Source organism: Pieris rapae, chromosome 20 (assembly GCF_905147795.1).
Source record: "Pieris rapae chromosome 20, ilPieRapa1.1, whole genome shotgun sequence".
NCBI lineage: Eukaryota > Metazoa > Arthropoda > Insecta > Lepidoptera > Pieridae > Pieris > Pieris rapae.
The window spans coordinates 6,926,962-6,950,382 of NC_059528.1; the positions used below are offsets into that span (position 1 = coordinate 6,926,962).

The 23,421-nt window shown below is 32.7% G+C and overlaps 1 protein-coding gene across 4 annotated transcripts in view; it reads right to left on the reverse strand.

Annotated features, from left to right (window-relative positions):
• The window catches only part of LOC110995965 (focal adhesion kinase 1), a 106,827-nt gene that overhangs the window by 54,704 nt on the left and 28,702 nt on the right, over positions 1-23,421 (reverse strand). For 3 of the 4 annotated variants that reach the window (XM_045632519.1, XM_045632518.1, XM_045632520.1), the window contains one exon: positions 21,682-21,961. The exons of the other annotated variant lie outside the window; for it this stretch is intronic. In XM_045632519.1, coding sequence (XP_045488475.1) covers positions 21,682-21,749 — 68 coding nt within the window. In that variant the 5' untranslated portion in view covers positions 21,750-21,961. The remainder of the gene's footprint in view (positions 1-21,681; positions 21,962-23,421) is intronic. 4 annotated transcript variants of the gene reach the window in all.

Consider the following 23,421-nt stretch of genomic DNA (forward strand, 5'->3'; position numbering starts at 1 on the left):
GACAGCTGTAGTTGGTACCAAGTGTCGACACTAGCTGTCATTTTCATACAAATTTAGTTTTCGACTTTCTACATACACTACTATTAATCTGTCTTGACTAGACCCCATGGTCACACCAATTGTCGATCTGCCTTTGATTCCCCGACAACTAGCTTGTCCAGGTTATCATATTCGCGTCAATATGGATCTTAAAAAAAGGCTTTATTATGATAACTGAAGTATTGCCGAACCAATTCGACTTAGGGCCCTTCAAGAAAAGAGCGTACCAATTCTTAAAAGGCCGGCAACGCACTCGCGAGCCCTCTAGCATCGAGAGTGTCCATGGGCGGCGGTATCACTTAACAGGTGAGCCTGCTGCCCGTTTGCCCCCTGTACTATAAAAAAAGCTGTAATATACTCTAAGACAATAAATTTCTTAGTTAATGTAACTCGTATTTTTACCGTATAGGTCGTGCCGTAAAAGGAACTATTTTTTGTGAAGGCAAACCAGTTAGATGTTAAATGCTCGTTCTAAATACGCACATTTTTCTTTCCTTTACGGCGATAACATATGCTTAGAGTTCTTCATATGTTTAATTATACATTGATAACTTTCGATTTTCTCCTTTAATATGGTATTGGAAAATATTAACTGGCTATATATAATAAGAATTCATAATTCTTCCAAACACACATTTATTATTTTATTAATTTTAATACGTGTGTCTTACTTATCAAATTTGCTTGTTTTAATTTTTTGGTTTGCTTGAATTATGCTAGACGCATTTTGAATTTGGTTATATTTTTGCCAATTTAAATTATTAGTTACACCCTCAATTTTATAATTTCTTAGTGAGTGCTTGTGCGTAATTTGTATTCGTATATACTAACAATTTCAAGGAAAAATAATAGTTACTACTATCCCTTATTTATCCCATACTTATTTACTTTGTCCTAAAGACAAAGTTAAAAACGGTGTGATACAAACATAAAAGACGCCGTAACAACAAAAGAATTAAAGTGGAAATGTGCCGGTCACATTGTACATTTGTGGCAGTGGTTGAGCAAATGGGTCAAGACGCTTCCTTGGAATGGCCCATTGAGAAGGAAGAGAGGACGCTCACCACAAAGGTAATGTGGAAAAAAAGGGATAGCGGGGCAGAATAGGAAAATTGTCGCGAAGAAGAAACGCGAAGAAAAAAACATTGACTTTGGAGGAGTACTTAAAACATAAGTAACATAAACATAGTTTAGTATAGTGTAAAACTCGAATGAAGGCTATATTTATTTGAAACATTATAATTGCAGGAAATTAATTAATTAGTGCGGATTTTATGTATGGAATATTACACCGTAAAATTGTCTTCCACCACGGTGAATGCAGAGTTCAAAGCAGCAAATTTGCAGAGACACGCCGCAGGACGGCAACTGACTAAACGACTAAACGACTTAAATAAAATTGTCTATCAACCACCACCGAACCGTTTCACCACCAGAGAACCGTTTCACCACCACCGAACCGTTCCGTACAATAATATAGAGATCTCGTCTTAAGTTCGCGTTAATTACATGCCTTGTTATACAACTATTCAGTTATACCACGAGAAGTCATCTCAAGTCTCTATTAGGACGCTGCGATTCTTGAGTGCAATTTATTTTTTTCCTAATAGGATTCTGTCAATTGTCATAGTAGTTTCATAGTACCAGCATCAGAAAATTATTAATTTGAAAGTCCGACAACGCACTTGCGAGCCCATGGACTGCGGTATCACTTACCATTAGATAGGCCCCTTGCCCTCAGGTTCTAAAAAAATTCACTCAGGTTGTCATAGCCCAACAGTGAAAACAATTTCTTTAGGTATGATAGTCTCAAAAAGAGTTTTGTTCAAGATCAAAAAGTTTCCTTAACGGCGAAGGTTTCATTGGCCGGAAAGCTTTGTTATACGGCAAGCTTATGATAGCGAAACTATATGAAAAAAATCAAAAACACTTCAATAAATAAATGTATAACAGTAAGTACAATTAAACTTCCTATACATATATCATGTTACACGTAATGTCGGCGCACCCGTTTTAATTATACACGATTGTAAGTATTATATTTCCTATTTAAGGAAGTGTGAATATATGTCCTTACAGTATAGCACAGAATTTACTAATACAATCTACATATATATATATAAATAAAAATGAATCGCAGAGTAAACTCAAAGACGGCTGGAATTCGAGTATTTTCATTCCTTGAACTCTGTTTTTATAGAGAGAGAAAACTGGAAGTGCCTGATTAAAATTATATTAAGGCATAATTTATTTAAAAGAAAATAAATAGTGCAATGGGTATATCATGAAGATAGATATTTTGCTCTTTTCATAAAAAAACATATGTTATTATTACTAAATAAGTTACTTTATTTTATATAAATAGGTGCAGTTGCTGTGGCTAAGGTTTCTGTTAGTAATACACAGTAGTAAACTATTCAAGGGAAACGGTAGGCGAACTTATGTGAAAGGTAGGTACTTTTAACACAGCGCCATCTGTTAGAATTGATGATTTCCTTTACGTACGAGTGAGTGTTAAATGCGCGCAAAGACTGAAAGTTCATTAGTGCACAGCCGGGGCTCGAACCTACGACCTCAGTACTGAGAGTCGCTGACGCCACTAGGCCAACACTGGTCTCATCTACCAACCTATCTTTATCTGTTTAAGGTATATCAACTGAGTCACACTCATTTACTATCTGATTTATGTATTTACATAATAATACGTTTGTCAATTTGAAGGCCTGTACATAATAGATTTGTAATATGTTACAAAATTGAATAATAATACAAGGTTTTCTGTATTATGTTACTAACTGTCACCGATGTGGATTTAGACCATAAAAGGTGTCAAGGTAAAGTGTTAGTATGCATTTTAATAGAATGTAGGAAAAATAATATTAAATTATTAAATCGAATTGTTAGTTTCGAATCGAACTCATTGACATATTAATCCCACTTATAAGTATGCCTAAACTCTGATGCTTACCAAAGAGCAAAATAATTACAACCTTAAAGTCAGACATAAATTAAATGACAGCTATAACTTATCTTTTCTAGAATATTTTTTTACATAACTCGCTTAACTTAACCCGCCATATCGAGAGCATTATTCATCGTTTTTCTGTAAATTGGGGGAGGGGAGGGGGGGGGAGAAACTCTCAAGTCGAAAACACTGATTATTCCTGTCGGGGATCAAGGGATCAAGATGATGTTGTGATGAATTTTCGTACAATAGCGCCATCTATTGACGCTGTTTGGTATTAACATGAAGTTATATTGATGTTGTATCCGCGTAAGACAAAAGTATTAAAGGCGAACTTTTTGTATTAAAATATCAATTCCCTTCACACGTCCCGCATCGAATTTGGCATCGAAGTTGGCAATTGTCTTGAAGTACATTAATATTGTCTAATGAACCTTGGAATAATGCCAAGAGGCTGTCCTGCAAAATATCTTACTACGCACCTAAAGCTAGTAAGTACTATTTCATAACAGAAAAGTTTTGGTTTAGGTTTTTGAATGGGAAACATATTTATATATTTAGAGAAACTAAACTAACATACTTAGTTATTTATATAAGCTAGTGTATATAGTGATATGTATTTCTAATAACTGTAAATACCATATTAGTTCAAGTATATCAAAAATACTCTGCAGTTGTAGGTTATTATATATCTTTTAAGCGGGAGAAAACTTTATGAATGTTGCCGAAGACAAAGAGAAATGGAAAATTTTGGAAGAGGCTTTTACCCATACAAATTCTAGAACACTGACAAAACCAACCTTAATTTTTAACTTATACAAATGCTACTAATAATAATAATAATTAATTAATTAATAAAAATATTTTTTTGCACTCTCGAAATCCATTTATATCATCCTTCAAAACGTAATTACATAATATACGACAAGAATAACCCGCAAATGTCAACAAGATTAATCTAGAATAACCCAAAAAACTGTGTTCACTTGGCACCCGTGTGCAACAGTACCAGGATTGATTCATTCAATCCTTAGGTAATGTAAACGGTTACTAAACATAGCAATAATAATAAATATATTTTAATGTAACCATGTCTTCAGTCCTAACTTAGAATTTATATAGTTGAGTTTATTTTAGTTAAATTACTGATTCGTTGTTAACGACTTCAAGTTGAAATAAACATCAACTAAGAACAGTAGAAAAGTAGTAGAATTTAGAAGGCCTTAGAAAAGACCAAGAAATACCTTAAAAAGAAAGCCTTTGCGACAATTATTTTATTAAAACAGAAAATAAAATACGACTTACAGATAAAAGTTGTTATATGCCACACAGTTTTTGCTGTAGTCTTTGAAACTGTCAACTGACATTAAAACTTTATTTATTACCGGAATGGCAGCAAGAAAGTCTACTTGGCATAGCATGAACTAAAACACTGCTTACCTGTAACAAAAAAAGATAATTTTAAAAAATCACATAGATTGGATAAGCTCTTTCGTTTTCAGTTCGTAGTTCGTAAATAGGAAATTTATAGAATTTAAATATAACTTCAAACTTGAAATTTTCCTTCAACACTATTAAATTCTTATAAATAAAATACAAGATTTTTTAGTACTGACTACAGTTCCATCACCTCCTTTTTGTATGATTTGGGTTCATTTCAACGTCTCACATCAGGTAAGATTGTGGCCTGATTGAAACACTTGTATAGTTCTTTATAAAAAATTCTAGTCTATACCTGCCAGCCCCAATAATTGTTTGACTAGAAATATACCGCGTTACAAAAAAAATCGAGTCAGTAAGATAAGATTTGACATTAAAAAACTTACGTCATTACGAATAGTATTCGTATAGTACAAGAACATAACTATTCGTAATTAGAATTGAATCCTATTCATAGTTTATGCAAGAGCAGCATAGGCATATTAATTCAACGTCTGTAAACACAAGGAAATAAATAATATTAGAAAATTCCAAAGGGGCAACTGTAGTCGCCTTCAAAAGGTAACAACGAGCAAAGCCCTTAATTTACAACCCTAAACCTAGTATTTAAGAAAAATATAGGGAGTCGTTTTACGAATAGGGTTGTCAATTTTATTTTAATAAAACTGGGCAAACGGGCAGTATGCTCACTAGATATTAAGTAATACCGTCACCTATATACATTGCCAACGGTCTCGCATGTGCTAGCATATTGAATAGGGCTGCTTTTGGATCCTAAGTAGAATCGGTACAGAAATACTTCAGTAAGCAACTAGTTCTAAACAGTATCGCTGTGCGACAAAAACTGCCTTTTATTGCCTGCCTATGATTATAGAGAACATACTTTCTGTCACTCAAAAAGCGTTCAAGACGAGCTAACAAAATATTCATGCTTTATTTCGACTGGTTCATTGGTACAAAATAATCATCGATGGATAAATTATATTCACACACATCTAGGTGTCAACCCTACTGAAGTAATGGTATACAAACGGCACGTCACAGGTGAAGTACAGGCTTTGTTTTTCACTATCGGTCGATGTCAAAGGCTCGCCTTTGAGTGTTTCTAGTTTCTTTATACGAGAAACTATAAAGAGCAATGTTTGACGCGTGCTATTATGAACGAGACATCGCCACCATTTAGAATCGTTTAGTTCTTCTAAAAAGCTTCCAACTCTGAACTACCATTGTTTTTCTGAACAGGGAGGTAGTTCATAAAACTATTGTATTTTATCATGCACTTATAAATGTAAATTAGGTTTGTATATAATAATTTTTAGATTGAGAATTGTGTTTTTTACACAACAGCGCTATATTATGTATATATTCAGCAGAATTTAGGTTATAACTGTTTGAAAAAAATTTAACTTATTACATGTATTATAAATAATATTACAAAAAAGGTTAAAAAATTTAATCAATTTATATACTCCTAAAATATCTTTTTTTTATTAAATTATTAACTTTTTAACCAATTCATATTCCAATCTTATATGATTCTAAGTATACAATATTTTGAGCAATTGCCAGTTTAACAAAAAGCTTTACAAAGTAAAATTAAAATTGCGTTGCGAGATGTCTGAGCAAAGCTCTAAGCTCGGGGCTGTTTGCTTCACATTACCGTCTTCAATAGAAGGCAGTTACACGAAGAAAGAAAAGCTTGTTTTTTTATCATTAAAATTCATTTAACATTCATGTTAACATTCCGATAACACCAAAATTCGTGTTTTATGTCTACAGCCATCAAGCCTAATTATATAAGATATCTATACATTTTATTTCACTGTAATAATTCCATTTTTTTTTAAATGTAATTTTTTTTTACATATTTCAAAAACTCTACGACACGCTAAAATTAGTGAAATGAATTGGTCTTGTAATGTAATAATTAGTGATTTATAAGTAGTGTATTGTATTGCATTATGAGCCTTGTTGGCCTAGTGGCAGCGTTCGACACTCACACCTGAAGTCGTAGGCTCCATCCCCGGCTGTGCAACAATGGACTTTTTGTCTATGTGCGCATTTAACGCTCGCTTCAACGATGATGGAAATCGTGAGGAAACCGGCTTGCCTTAGACTCTAAAAGTCGTTTATTGTCAGGCACAAGAGCCTGTTCCTACTTGCTTTAGATTGACAAATGAACATGAAACAAATAGTAAATCCAGACCGAAAAATGTATCGCCACTGGATTGTTTTTTGTTCGTATTTAATATTACAAATAATAACTAGAAGTACCAGGCTACCAGTACCATTAGGAAGCTTAAAGATAAAATGCTGAAGGATCCTACAGCACTTGAAGGGAAAATGGGTCACTCGAGCGCCCTACAAGCCTACAGTGGTGACAACTACATAACAGTCTTTTCTCTACAATTCTCGTATCATCTATACATATAAACACTATGTAGAAATTGCTTAACCTATATAGTGATAATAAAATTAATAAATAGAAAATTAAAAGTAATTTAAAAACTAAAAACTACCTTTAACGCTGATAGAATTTCCTTGCATTTCATGTTCTTCGTTAGTTGATTAGTTTAATTGTATACATCTTTGTATATTGGGTATTGTGAAACTGTCATTCCAAGATATAAGGGCTCACTGAGAGAAGGTGGGCTAGACGAACTATGGGGCGAAATCTTTGATTTTCCTATTTAGTGATTACGTCACCAATATTATATAGTATTATTTACTTTTTTACACATATTTCCCACACATTGTCTGTGCTTGTGCTTGTTCTATTCTTTTTGAGAGCTTTACTTACTGTTGCTGACAAAGAGAAGGAGAGGAATAAATTGGACTACTTAAATCTGCTAATATAATACTTGAAAGGAAAAAATGACCCTTTTTTTTTATTCGAGGTGGAAATGCATTTGCGCATATTTTCATTTATAACCCACCACAGAACAAAGATTATGACCACAAAGGTGACCCACAAAATATGATGTTTCAACAAAAATAACTTAAATGAACTTATTATCCCAGAGATGGGAGAAGGAAAGGCCGCCCAGCCGGAATAATGGAGAAGATGGGCTTGTGAAAGAAACGAGTGGAAACAACACCGGGGGGCTATGTCGTAGTCTGACCAACTGGCTGCTTGATAACTATGCTATACAAAATATAGTTAAAATATCGCTTAGGTCAAAAATACATAATGTATTTGGTTAATAAATAAAGGTGTTTATTATTTGAGTTTGAAAACAAATAAAAGCTGTAATATTTAATTGTGTATATGGTATTACTTTTAGTAACTTGCACCAGGATAGCAGAACCCTTATGAAAGTTGAAAATGAAATACTGAAGGATTTACACTCGTGGGCAAATTGGCCTCTCGAGCGCCCTACAATCTGCTGCCTGAAAACGACACTGCAATTTTATCACATTTAACTTTGACACCTGGAAACGTTTTACAATTTTCACATACGCTCATAATTTAAATGAACTTAATAATTTCCCGTTGGATTTATTAAATCTAAAATATATTTTAATGTAAAAAAGTTTAGGTCTAGGCCTCAGATTTCTGTATCTGTATAGTGATCATTTGTTAATCTAATTGGCAAGGTGATCAGCCTCCTGTGCCTGACAATCAACTTTTTAGGTCTAAGACAAGTCGGTTTCCTCACGATGTTTTCTTTCACCGTACGAGCGAATGTTAAATGCGCACATATTAGAAAGTCCATTGCACATCGGGGATCGAACCTACGACCTCAGAGATGAGAGTCGCACGGAGAAGCCACTAGGCCAACACTGCTTTATAAAGTAAAAAGCCTATTTGTTAGTTAAGAAAGAATTCTATTTTTTTTAATAATCTCCAATCTTCAAAATCACGCTACAAATTGGATTCTCAAGCGCTGCAGCGCTTGTTACATCTCGAGTCACTTTAAATTCTTTCAGCATCACTTACAATACAACAATAAAAAAAGGAATTAATCTCCAAGACGAATTATGTTCTATATTTAACCTCTTTGTGGAACCAACTGCCCACTGAAGTATTTCCAAACCAATTTGACTTAGGGTCCTTCAAGAAAATAGCGTACCAATTCTTAAAAGGCCGGCAACGCAATTCCCCTGATCTATAAAAAAACCTTGATACTTTTACAAAAATTGTCGTTTAATTCGGAAAAAAATAAGGAAGAAATAGAGCGCTTTATCGCTATTAGAGTTGCCGTCTTTAAGAACAGGGTTGACATTTGATGGATGAAGGAAACTGATCCACATCAGGCCACTTACAAGACATGACTTGCTGTAACCTTTTTATAGAAATGAACTTTGAATTGTATATAGATAAAATATTTTACCAAAAAATCATAATATATAAATGAAAAGTGATTTTCGTCCGAATTTATACCCAAACAAATGATGTTGAAATATCGTTTTAAGTACTCACAATATATTATATCAAGTAGATATACACACATACTATTTAGATTATATTTAATTAGTGTAAACCGTTCGTGGTATTGTTTTTCTAATTAAAATTTTTAATTTCCATGTAAGCTATTATGGCAATCAAATTACAAAATACTGTACCAAATTAATTCATACAAAAAATTATTAACTTTTAGCTTAAATTGACAACCCTATTCTTTTGGTGATCCCATTAATAGAGATTAAGTTGTGGCTCGAAGATAGCTTTTACGGGAATTAATAGTAAAAATAATGTTGCTCAGAAAGTAGCGTATTTCAGGGACGTATAGCGATCGGGATGTGGGCTTATTACATACTTATGCTTTTTCTTTATCTTTTAGAAGAAGACAAAAAATAATCTCTCTATTTTATCTCTTATTAGACATGAATGACCATGTGAAATATAATTATTTGAAAAAAATATTAGCTTTTTAAGTACCTCAAAATTTTCTCCGTCATAAGTCTATCTATTTCTTGTAAAATATGTTTAATTTTATAAACCCTCGAGACGGGTTCACTTAATAACAAAATGTACTAGGCGAGCAGGCATCTCAAAGAGGTGCGCCGAAACTTGCATTGCAACACGAAACCAATTTGCATAGAGAATTCGTCTAGCCAGCTGTAGACTTTAGGGATTTAGAATTCACCATTAAAGCGGTAATGGCGCTTTAATTTAAAATTTATTTTATGTAGTACATTTGATAAGTGTTCTTTTTAAACAAAACACTATTTAAATACATCGAACGAAGACCTATGTCATTTTTGATTAGTGTTAAAGACAAATATTATAACGAGTTTACAACATGTAAGCCTCACTTCTTAAGAGATATGTTAGCCTAGTAATCTGCTTCGCTCAAAACATTGTAAATGATGATGTCTCCGGACCAGAGCGATAGCGATTGCCATCTCGACATGAGCACTACATTATAGCCACATAATTCTTGGCCGGCTGAAGTTGGTAATACGGTCGCCATTTTGAAATGTCAGAAATAGTTTTTTAGTGCATACAATAAGTCATTTTACTCACTATCAACATCTAATAAAAATCTAACTACATGTATTTGTATATTCCCTGCAATATTAATTAAATTTAATTACAATAGCAAACTTAATTATCGAACGGTTCTAATTGCTAGGTATCTTAAAACAATCATATCAGATCTAAGTTTGGCACATTTATTTTAATCTAGAACTGTAATTTCTAGATACTAGTATACATTGTTTTATTTAGTTTGATTTTAATTTAATTATAGATAAATAAATAAAATAAATCACTGGCGCTTTATCTTGGCGTCAGATTCCTGAATCAGTTTCATGATCATTTTTAAATTTAATAGGCAAGTTGATCAACCTTCTGTGCCTGGGACACACCGTCGATTTTTTGGGTCTTAGTCATGCCGGTTTCCTCACGATGCTTTTCTTTACCGCGAGGATTTAATGCGAAAGAGAAACAGTTCATTGATTCACAGTCGGGATCGGAGCTTCGAACCTAGAATGAAAACTGCTCTTTGTCCAAAGCAGTATTGCACAGGAATACACACGTCGAAGACTAAAAAACGAATTGTAACTTTTTCCATTCACGAATGTGAGTCGTTTAGGAGGAGTTTACAAACACACGCACCTAGTATGTATCAGCAACTATCTTATAAATCACACTTAATTAAAAAAGTCTTTTATTTTGAATTACCTTATTTAGACGTAACAATAAAAAATAACGCCCACAAATCCTCGTTAGAAACACGAGTAATATTTACTGTCTGAACGCGCTCATGTTATTAAATTCGTTCAAATATTTCATTTAACGCCGAGAACGTTACGTCGGTACTACATCGAGCTAAGAGTTTATAAAGGTCTTAGTTGGTCTAGGTTTGGGTGTTAGTTAGCCAGGACTTTACGTACAACGGACCTATTCAGAATCTAAGTGCGGAAACTGAGTCCACAAATCATAAAATCATTCAGTAATTTTGTATACATATACATATATAACATATACATAGACTTACTGCACTGTTCATAATAATAATCCTCGAGCAACAATGAAGCGCATTCTTGAAAAATAGCTAATAAATATACTGTAAAAGAATAATGATAACAAAATCCTTAGCAAGAATGCTCGCTGCTTTAAAATGACATAGCTATTAAGATCGACATTTTTTTCAAAATTTCCCTTGTGCTTTTATATAATAGAGTTAGTAGGTAATAAATGAAACTACCCTCACGAGGTCAACGACATATAATTGTCTTTATTTTAAACAGTTAACCACCAGTTATGGCCACAATCTTCGAGCCCCGACTCGTGGGCTAAAAATATTGTATGAAAAAGTGTACTCTCTAAAAATTGTATCTACCCTCAATATTTTGTAACTCGATAATAATTATTAATGTGCTGTAATTCCGCATTAGAGTAATCTGTAATTGTAGCTTATTATGTTAAATAATTAAAAAAGCCCTATTTCCATATACTTAATTTCAAATATTGCTAGTATTTACTTATATACTGCTAATGTTTGTTGCCTGTGGATATATTACCCTCTTTCAGAAGACAAACGGACCTGATGTTATGTGATACCACCGCCCATACACACTCACGTTGCCAGAAGGCTCGCAAGTGCGTTGCCTCCCTTTTAAGAAATGACCTTGGGTAAAGGCCTCCTCCGACCCTTTACATATGTCTCAAACTTTTTCAATCGTCTGCCAGTCATTTCCTGCTATTTCTATTAAGTCATCAATCCACCTTTTTAGCCTGCCTACTCTTCTTTTCCCGGTTGGTCTCATCCATCGTGTTAGATCTTGGAGATTAAAGACAATCTCCATCTTTTATCTAGGTGTTACATGACCAACCCATTGCCATTTTAATTTAAAAGCTTGTGTTAGCATCGGTTACGTTTGTTTTTTTTAATATATTCACCTTTGACTTTGTATATTTCTTTAATATACTTTATTTTATTTAGTATACTTCGTGCCATAGCTGTTTGTGTTGATTTAATCTTTAACTTAACTTTTATGAGAGAACAAGAGAACAATAATTAATATACTTTATTAAATCCTCACAAATACAATTTGTGACAAATCCAGCGCTAAAGCTCGCTGTAAACGTTAAAACGTGCAATATTCGATAGAAATTTTTCAATAGACTTTTCTTTTTCCTATTTGTTTTGAACTGCACATTTACGGGTTTTTCGTCGTGTGTAAAAAGTGAAAATGGACAAAGGGCTCGCCTGTGCATGCTGGATTTTAATTACCCTCCCTACCCTTTGTGAGGGTAGACGAGTTTTAGCTGTTATTTTGGCTTTCAAATTTATTTAATTCAACAATATATCTATAAATTTGTTTATATATATTAGTATGGATTTCTCGCAGAGGAATATTTGAAAAACTGAAAACAGTTGGAGCACGTCTTACTTCAATAACGAATTTAAATTTTGCCAACTAAGCCTGACGCACGAATATTGGTATGGCTACGGAACTGGCGTGATGTTGGACAAATTAGTAATAAAAAAAAATGAATCGCTTCCGTGGCGCTACAACCTTCGATGTGTTTGAGCGCATGTTAAATGTGTTGTAACTGTATCAAAATGAAACTACTGGCGTAATCTAGTCTGTGTAATCTGAGCTAAACTTGTGCTTGTCATTGTGTTATAAAGAATAAAAGTTAGTCTATTGTATGCACTGAATAACCGACGTGTTTTATTTAGAGAATGTGCATATAGAAAGAAAGTCCATTGGTGCACAGCCGGGGATGGAACCTACAACAAGGGAAGAGAGTCGCACGCTGAAGCGACTAGGCCAGCACTGCTCCTGATTCTGATGCTGGTTTTGGTGATTGCCCTACTGCCCAGAAATGATTTGACTTAAGGTAGGTATTGTCTTGGGCGTCTGTCTAAATTTCACTTCACGTTAATCCAACTTCCTTTATTCCGTTTTGGTCCAAATTCCAATTGCGACTGTCCACAAATGTGCATAAATCGGCTAAATCTGCCAATCTTTATGTTTTGTTAAGCTTAAGATGGAAGTAATTCATACCGAAATAATAACTAATATTTTGTTATTAACTGATTAAATCCCTGATGATTTTGAGTCATGTCTAGTCAAACCAGCCGTTAGGCTAATAATCTTAGGTATCTGTTAACAGAAATCGAATTAAAGTAAGCAGACGATCTAATTTATATTCAAGCCTTATAGGTATCGATCAACAGTAAGTTTCCGCTTTTGCTCTACAATATGAACGCTTCGTGTTTCATGCTCTCCTGGTACTTTGAATAATTTCCTAACATTTCCCGACGGAATACATGAAATGAGACAAAAGATCTTTGCGGAATTCATTTCCGGATGCTTGATATAAAAAAACTTTGATAACGCCTAACACCACATCATGGTAAACTTGAATAAATTAGTAAAATATCTCATTACGATATCATCATACATTTTATATAATAAAGACTTTAAAAGAAATAGGAATTCTACATAATGTTAAACACTACATTATACAGTAATATTGTAATAAAGTTTCGACGGCCGAAGAGAAACTTGTAATGTGTTGGACCTAACTTTTGTATTGGAATAAAGTTTGGCCCGGTTTTGTTTTATGAACCTAGGGGTTTTTAGGCTACGTATATATTTGCCAGTCTCGACTTTTCTTGAGTTCACAATATGTTTTAGTACGTCCCTTTTTTAGTCCTAATTCTTTTTCAATATATAGTATAGAAAATATCCCTGCAATGTGCTTACATATTTTACTTTACATAATGCTATATCTACAGTATATGTTAGTTAGATTGAACCAATTAATCGAAGGTCAATTAGTGATTGAATTATTTTTAACAGTCAAAGTCTATTTGATATCTTATCAGAAAGTTTATTTCGTAGAGTTGCTTAGAGATGTGGGGTGTCTGCATCTACTGCATTTACCATGGAGAGGTGGCATACGAAAGGGAATGTTACAGTTTGCTCATCAGATACCAAGACACTTTATGGGTCGCGAAGCTCGAGTGAGTATTAAAAAAAAAACTGAAATCCCACAGTTAGAATGCCTTCACTTCACGATATTTGGTACACAATTGGTAGTACATCTGTATTATTTTCGAAGCCTCTGCGAAAAATGATTCACAAACAAACGAGTCGTGTATCCAATTATTTCGTAAAGGTTTCACATTTCAATTAGTCCAACGAAGTGTGTAATTGTAATTCAAGTTGACTGTCGCGTATTGGGTCAATACATATAAAATTCTTACATACATAATTAATATAAATGTAATTTTATTTATATAGGTACGAACAGTGCGGTACCAGCCAAGGCTGTACATATTGCCCCGAGTGTATAGACGTAGGCACTCTTCAACAATTCCATTCATTCGTTACATAGTAATTAAGATTTCATTTTTAACTTATAATCTATTGTTGTACGCAAGTGGGTAATATATATTAAAAATAATATTATTTAAAGCACCCCAATTACCCAGGAAATGTACTAGTTTTATATAATCAAGATAATGATACTTTATATCTTATATATAAAATTTTCGTATATATATAAGTTGCACGTAAAGAACACTTCAAAGTTATACTTCTTTGGCGATTTACTTTTTTACTTATAACTTTTTGAATTTTAGATTTATCATAAATGTCACATAGACATAATTGTAGGCAAAGCGGTTGTCTTAAGCACTTTCCTTTCTGTGAAATTCTTCTGATAATATTTTATAACATATGTAATGTTTACACAATACTATCTGATGTGTGTGAACATATGAGCGTCATATTTCCTTGTCTGTTAGAATTATATATATGGGCGGCATCAAGATATATAATATGCATTAACTCGAAATGTTTAGTAGTCAACAGCACTGTTTGAGATGGCATCACGATTTCTTCAAGTACCCCATACAGAACGTACTTAAAAATTAATAAGATCGAGGCAGACGTGTATTATAATATTTTGTTTATAAAAATCCCAGCTAATAGCTGAACCTTATCTGAAATTCTACGGCCATTTAGGTTTCGCTAGACAGAAGGTATTTAAATATCTCAATGCCCACCCCGAATCGATTGTAGGGGTGGTGTCTCCAACAGATTTTTCTTTTTCCTTCCGGACTTGTATAATGAGAGATCAGCCCGAGGTTGTGAAGCTTTATCGTAGGAAAAAAAATATTTACAGCTTTTAAAATATACATAATATTATTGAGTGGGTACCACTCCTTGACAAATGTGGCAAGTCTCTGTAAAATAATGGTTATAAAAATATATACCTTTTTTAGCAAACCTTTTCTAAATAAATAATATGTTAAAGAGGCATTACCGAAGAGGTTCACGTAAAAAATATATATTTCTATCTATTAACATTCTATACAAAACAGCAGTCTTTAATGCAAAGATTTTCTCCATAAAAAATGCTGTAAAAGACAATCGAATCTTTTATTTCAAAGCACTGACCGCGAAACGCATTTTCCGGTACATTTACGAATCTCTTTTGTTGCCAGCTTCGTAACATAATCCGTATCGTAGCAAAGCAGCCTTAGGAAATACATTTTAAAATAAATTGCAGTTGCCATGTTTTATTAATATTAAGTTTTGTTTAAACTAAAACCTTTTATGTATTAAACTTAATAATAAAATAATTTAAAAATAAAATAAAAAATAAAATAATTTTTTTAAATTAATTTAATAAAAAAAATTTAATTAATTTCTTGAAACAACAACCTTTCGAATGTCTTTATTGAGTGTCATTGCCGTCATATCTCAAAGTGTGATGTCGATTCACTTCGTTACCTACAAAAACATAAATATAAAAATGGCAGGCTAGTTATTAGCCCTTATCGCTAACAAGCGAAAAAAAAAAGAAGTGGATTAATGATTAAGAAGAAAGAACATGTAACTCTAACTATAACTAAAATAAAATATAATAGACATAACACTATAATGTAAAAGTAGGCATTAACTAGTAGGACACCAGAGAAAAGAGGCTTTTTTATATTTCCTATTTTGTACATGACTGATCTCTCGTGATACTGCGGTTGCGTCGGATATCCTATCCATTCCATCCATCTGAGATTATTAAATAGCCTATACATCTGGCAAAAAGGGATACCGCCCATGCATACTATGATATATGGATATATAAATGTTGACACACATTTTGAGATGATTGTATACATTATTCTGCATTTTTTATTGGAAAAACATTGAATTATATGCTTTAAAATGGCCCTACATATTAATCCTACATTCCGTCTCTAAGCCTTCAAACTACTGTCATTTATCCTTCACAGAAATAACGCTAACCGCGTATTTTCCATGTCGAAGTTTAATGAGTTCGTCAGACGCAGAGCCACTCGATGCTGAACAATACTCTACTTGTTTGACTAACGCTATTTGGTTTATAGAATTTAAGATTGTTTTGGAAGTGAAAACATCAATCTATATAATTAAATATTTCGTTTATTTAATAACCTCCCTTAAAAGCCTTAACGCGCTAGGACCTCACGGGCCAATAGATTATTTTATATATTTTTGTCGTATAACACTCGACCAATGAACAATACATTATGAAACCCGTATAATAATGATTTATGGCGAAAGAAACTCATACCGTAAAAGCTCTGTACGATTCTAAAAGTGTCAAAGAAAGTTTAAAAACCTTTTTTAATATCTTCAATGTTTCTCTTCCTTTCATATTTCTTCTGTGAAGTTCACTTATGAAATACAATTTCTAGTGTTGTGTATTTATCGATAAAACTTTCCCCGCAAAACTACATGCCCACTAAAAGATACTTGGACACAATTACAAGATCTGTAAAATTAATTCTCTATATGTATTACTTTAATTCAAAATAATTTCTGGCGCTCAGCGACTTTTCAGCTACTTTTCATATAGCGTCTGGCAAATAAGTTTACCAGTGTCAATAAATGGGCAGACGCCGATATTTTTTTCTGAAAGTTCATTCTCAAATCGTATAAACGACAATATGTGTTGTCAATTATTCAAGGATTTGGAGCTGCGATATTAAAAAAAATGGTAGACGTATGCAAGAAAGTACTTAACTGGTGCCAAAAAAAAATAAAAAGAGGAAGACAACCTAGAAGGTGGATGTACCATATCAAGAAGGTGGTACATGGCAGAGAGTGGCGGGATTTGGAGGTGTACATAGAAATATAAAAGTGTAAAAATTTAATATTGTACATAAAGACAAAAGCAAAAAAAATATTTTATCGACATCAAGTAGGTCCATCACAAAAATTCTATAAAATGAACATTTGTATACTCGTTTCGTCACCTGCGTCTTGCTTCAGACAGTATTTGAAATTGAAAGAAAGTAAAAAGGCTTACAAATACACGTTCAGCAAACGTTCGGAACATTGTCAAACCTGAAAACTCAATCATTTGTTGGAATTGCTCTAGAAGTGAATTATTAGAATGACGTCATACAATGAATTACATTTGAGCGCTTCGCAGTTAGAATAACTCAATTTGACGCAAAATCAACTATTCATTCATTATAAGCCACATACTTTTCTTGGCGGGTAAGAGCGTCGCTGTCATATGTCGATGTATTGCCAGTAAATAAAAATTAACCATTATATTGGCAATATTTTGAAGTCGTGCAGGCTAACTTAATAATTGATTGAAATATCTCAATGTCTATCTATCTAGAAAATACAGTTCTAGGCTTAAATAAACGTGACCCATACTTAGGAACAACAGATATGATAGATTTTTTACCTTTACTATTTATATATCGAGCAATCAGAACCGTTCGATAAATAAAACTTTGCCATTGTAATTAATATGTAATAAAAGTAAATACAGTTGGAATTTTAATAGACAGAGAAATGGCGACGAAAGTACCAATCTCAGCCAGCTAAGAAAAGTATGTGGCATTGGATTTGCCGCATGGCAATCTGTGATTACCATCGCGATTTAGTTGCCATGGAAACGCGAAATCAAACAAAACCATCTAATATATTATCATTGTCCATGTCGCTTCCTGTTTTAAATATAATTTTCAAAATACAAGTAATAAATTGTTTTAACATATGATTGATTTTGGATTTGGAACTTTAAAATGTATTTACTATTCACAATTAGTTACCATGGTAACACATTAATCCATTTTATAAAGTCGGTGAAATTAACAATGTATTCCTGACAAGGCTCAATACATTTATACATGGCTTTTACCTGTAAAAGGGTTCCTAAAAAGGTTGTAAAAGAAGTTAGGATATTAGGGTAACAAGAAAAAAAAAGGAAATAACAAAACTAAGCTGGAAATTCTATTTTAGTAAAGATTTGAAATAAACGTGTTAACGGGAGTTAAACTCAAATGTGTTGCAAAAACATTTATTTTAAAAAACTACATTTGAGGTTGCAACATTTTCAGTTGAAAATCACTTTTATCCTCTTTCTTTTATAATCAATCCAAAAATGTACTCATATGAAACACTTCATATTTAAATTAAAAATGACTGACATAAACAAAACTAGTGTCTTCCACAGACTAAGAAACAAAACTAAATGAACATTTGTAAAAACAAAATAGATAATAATCTAATTTAAGAAATATAATTATTTCTTTACACATATAAAGTTTGTACTCAACCCAACCCAACAAAATACTCAAAGATGGAAAATCAATAAAGATGATAGAAAAAGAATAAAAGCCTTTGACGTTGCTATGGCAACCAATCTAGTTACTTCACGGAAGCAGGACCAAATTGAAGTGTCTATCAAGTATCGAATTGCACCACTTTTGGGAGTTCGCCAAAAATGCAGCAAATTTGTAATTGGAACCTCCATAAGCGTAATTACTGATATGGACAATTTCGTTTAATATTAATTACACTAGCAACGTTGGCAAGAAGTAGATCTGGGTCAATTTTTTTGAGGTGTTGTCAGTTGGTCGGGGTCTCGCTACCAACATCTCTAATGTAAACCCAGCCCCACAGACATTCATGGCGCTGGCCTGGCGGATTTTCACCTCATCAAAAATAACCTATACCAATCTAAAGTTATCCCACAGTCCCATATACTCCCGGATGTTCCGTAGCCAATAAATTTGTCTACCCGCAGTTTACCCACTTTTCAACCAGCAGCAACGACAGTTACGGAGGATAAAATATGCATTTCCTCTCCTCGAATATCTATTTTTTTTTAAATCATATTATAATTTAAATACGTATCGTTTTTATATCTACTTTTTTAAAAATCATATTAAAATTTAAACACGTATCGTTTTTTAGACTGAACAAAATAATTAATTAATTTGAAATTGGAATCCGAAATAATTAGACAGCAATAGAAACAATATTACTTTCAATGAAAAACCTAATCAAAATATCGGGTATATAGCTAATTTATCGATACAGTATTAAAACAATTGCGTTCATAACACAGCTTTCGAGTAACTCTACGGGAAGCATATATGGGGTAAATGGATTAGGGTGCAACCCTTTGAACTAACATAACACGGCGAAATGTTAGACTGAAAAATATCTAGATAATTAATAAATACACAGACTTATAGATTGATTTATTTAGTAAAGTTCATCACAGTATAACTCTCTATCTAATTTGTATTATTTCTAAATACAACATGACAAATTCAATAATAATTATAATGAAACAACTATATATATATCAAGAAAAGAGCGTACCAATTCTTCAAAGGTCGCCAACACACTCGCGAGCCCTCTGGCATTCAGAGTGCCCAATGTTCTATATAAAGTAAAAACTTAAGTATGTGTATTTGTGTGTGTGAGACTACGTGTAATACGTTTTCATTATTTCAAACTAATACTGTATATTTAACCCATATCACCTTCGATTACAATCAATTACAATAAGTGGCGCTCACATCTGTTCCCTAATAAAATTAATTTACTGATTATATATTGTTATGGGGCACGAAATGGGCATTTCCTAGTCATATAGGGTCCTGTTTATACAGCATGTTTTAGACTGTCCGAGTTTTAAATACGTCTATCAAGACCAAAAAACTACTCTTAACTTAACACGGACAATAGGGGTATATGTTACCTTTAAAACATATTATACCTATATATTTTTAATTAAAAACTTAATTGTATGCAAATTTATTTACTTAATCATTAAGCGCCCATACTGCAACTGTTTACGGTTTAACCGCAATTATTATACATATTAATAATTTTAAAAAAATGTGTTCATAAAGGTGTGGTTTTTAAACATAATATATATTCTTCAAGTCACCTACAATGAATGAACCACCCTGTATAAGAATCAAAGCGCCATTGCATTGAATCAATAGTGCAACGTGTTCCCCTGTCTGGGGTCCAACACTGGGGTCACTGCTTGGGGTGTTATGATAAATGGGAATGTATGGTATCAATGGATCAATGAATGTTCACAAGTGCACGTGGTATGTTAAATATATGCTATAAATGGATTCCCATAATCAATATTTCTGACGAATTATACCTATCAGTTTTTAAAAATATTAGGTAAGCGGATTTGTACTTGATGGTTAGTGACGCCTGTCCAACTAAATGCTTTTTGAAGACAATGAAACCAAAAAATCTTACTATAACTATTTTGTTAAAGTCCCAGGCAATTATAATGTTTGTTGCAATTTAAATAAAGACGGCTGCCTTTTTGGGCGTCCCGCAGGCTCGTTTGCCTACCTATTATATATATAAAGGAGCAAACGAACTATATATATATTATATATAAAAAAATTCTAAGACATAGTAGGTATATATATGGCAGACTGCTATTCATAAAGTATAGGCGCTTAAAATTGTCATTGCCTTTATTATGGTAATGGCTGGATACAAGTAATTGTCATAATAATGTTGTAATAAAATGTTAAACTTTCCTTTTGTTTATAATTTATAAGCACTTGAATACCGATAGAAATTACGGTAGTCATATAATCTGAATATATATACAATATATAAAAACGTCGAGTTTACGGAACACTAATATCTCGATTAATATTAGACGTAAAATAACTCCAGTACTAAATTATTTATGGGTTTCGTAACATTTATCGAACTTCGCCGGGTAATTTACTCCGAAGCTAGAACTAACTTAATGAATAATTTCGTCTAGTTGTCACTGGCATTTCAATAGGAGTCCATCAAAGCAGGTATATAAAGATAAACAATTAATATTAAATAATAAAGAAGAGAAATTGTTCTTTAGAAATCTACAAATGACATTAGGAATTTGAAAGATTGTTTAAATACCGAATCCATTCTGTTTTTTTTTAAGACGCTGTTTTAGCATTATCAGGTGCAATATATGTTTTTCCAAATTATAATAAACTATTATTTTACGTTACGTTATTTATCTTGCAAATAGAGATATTTAGGTAGGCAACTCATTTACATTCCCTTACCAAGTAAACGTCTAAAACTAATACAAACTATTTACGTAACTCAGACATGTATTATAACAAAAATTACCAGCAAGTATAATAATGTAACTAAAAAATGTTACATTAAATATATTTATTATTGTTACACAAATTATTTATAAATAATGGCTTTGTAATACTACCTTCATATAAAATATATACTATAATGATCAATGAATCTTATAACTAAGAATTAACTATAAACCTATATTATAAAATACAAAAAATAATAATTATAAATAGCTAAAAATTGTTAACTGTTCTTTATGTATGTATACATATTTAAACATAATTTGAATATGTATTCCGTTTGGCTTTAGTGTATAATGTAATTGTTTGGATATTGTTTAGTCAGTAGCTGTTAAGCAAATAAATAATATACCAAAAATATATAATAATACTCACGTTTCCAAATACTGGAACACCCTATACACCGGTTTTCTGTAAACAAGGAATCCATCGCAGCGCTCCATACTTGTTTTAAACTGTCACTGACATCACTTATAGAAAATTTAAAAAACCCGTCATTTGTACAATGCAAAAGCTACTTAAAAAATTAAGGCGTTCACAAATTCTAAATTTGGTCCTTCTAGGTATTCCGTTACTTATCCTAAACGATTTATCGCCGAGCGGCCATCACAGTTTCAATCGATTCAGTCGACTTCATTTGGCTTATGTTACGTTTCTGGAAGAGAAATAATAAATTCAAATATTGAAATATAAATAAACTTCATAATTCCACTGGTTTTCGAGCGTTTTCGGTAAATGTGTTAAGGACGCACTCTCATTTATATTCATTAAAAAGTCGGTTTAAGCACTATTTAACTAACCGTTTTATTTATACACGTAACTTTAAACAAGGTTTTGTTAATTGCATGGTGGTAAGAAGAAAATATTCTTGGCTTTTCGTTTGGATATCGTATATTATGGAAGATTATTAGTATTTTTGTCGTGTTTATCCTTTTTCAATATGAATTCTATATACGCTTGCTTTTGATCTTGTATAGGGCGAATTACACAAATTGCCAATTACAGCTTCATCAGAGTTTAAGCACAGTACATATGTAATATATAATAACTGTATCTAATATATAGATAACATACTGTAAGACATCCTTAAGTATCGTCGTATCGCAAGGTTATATATATATTTAGAGTTGATTAAAAATAGAAAAGAACAAGCTTAAATAATAGTATCTCAATCCAAAATTTATTTTAATACATACTTGAACTTAATAGCGATATTTAGTACAAGAATATACAAATATATGAAACATATAACGCATAAGAGTCCTTTATTATGGATAAAGCATTGTATGTATAGAACAGAGGCGATAGTGTCATAACAAACCCATATTTGAAATCTACTTCCGGTCAGTTCACTTCCGGTAATAAACAGCATAAGTTTCATCATTTTTAACAAATTATTATTTTTTACATCAAACTGATGTCTGCGAATCTACATATTCAATATAGTGAGACATATCTGTTTATCTAACTGAACCAAGGCTTAAATGAAAAAAATGGAGCGTACCCTTAAAGGACGGCAACGCGTCTACTAAAAATGGATGTCTATAGGCTGCGATGACCATTTTTAGGCCTTTTCTGCCTTTTCTATATAGAAAAAATTGGTACGTCAAATATATAAGAAACAAGACGCCTACTATCTACTGTAAATCCTGTGGAGGGTAAACAACCCAATTGTTCTCCAAGACCTCGGTGTCTATGGGATATGTGCTACGGCGAAGGCCAAGGTTAAGTGGCCAGAACCAGTCTGTTGCACATATCCCCATTAACAGAGACGTCGCTTATGTAAATGCCGTCTCCAACAATAACGACATATATGTTCACAGCGAGAGTTCATAGTAGCGACATTATAAGTAAAGATACTGATAGATTTATTTAAACTAGATCTGGTCTGGCGTCTCATAGATAGCGATGACTTAATTGTTAATAAGTTATATATGAAAAAAACTATTGAAATTTTTGCTTGAATTTGAAACTGGTATCTAATTTTCAGCCCGATTGCCTTCTCGATTCCACGCGAAGTGTATATCAGCTAGAAGAGCACGCGTGCATTCAATAGCCTATATGCGAACGGAAGGACGAGACACGCCATGAATACTAAACGGGAACAATGACCGG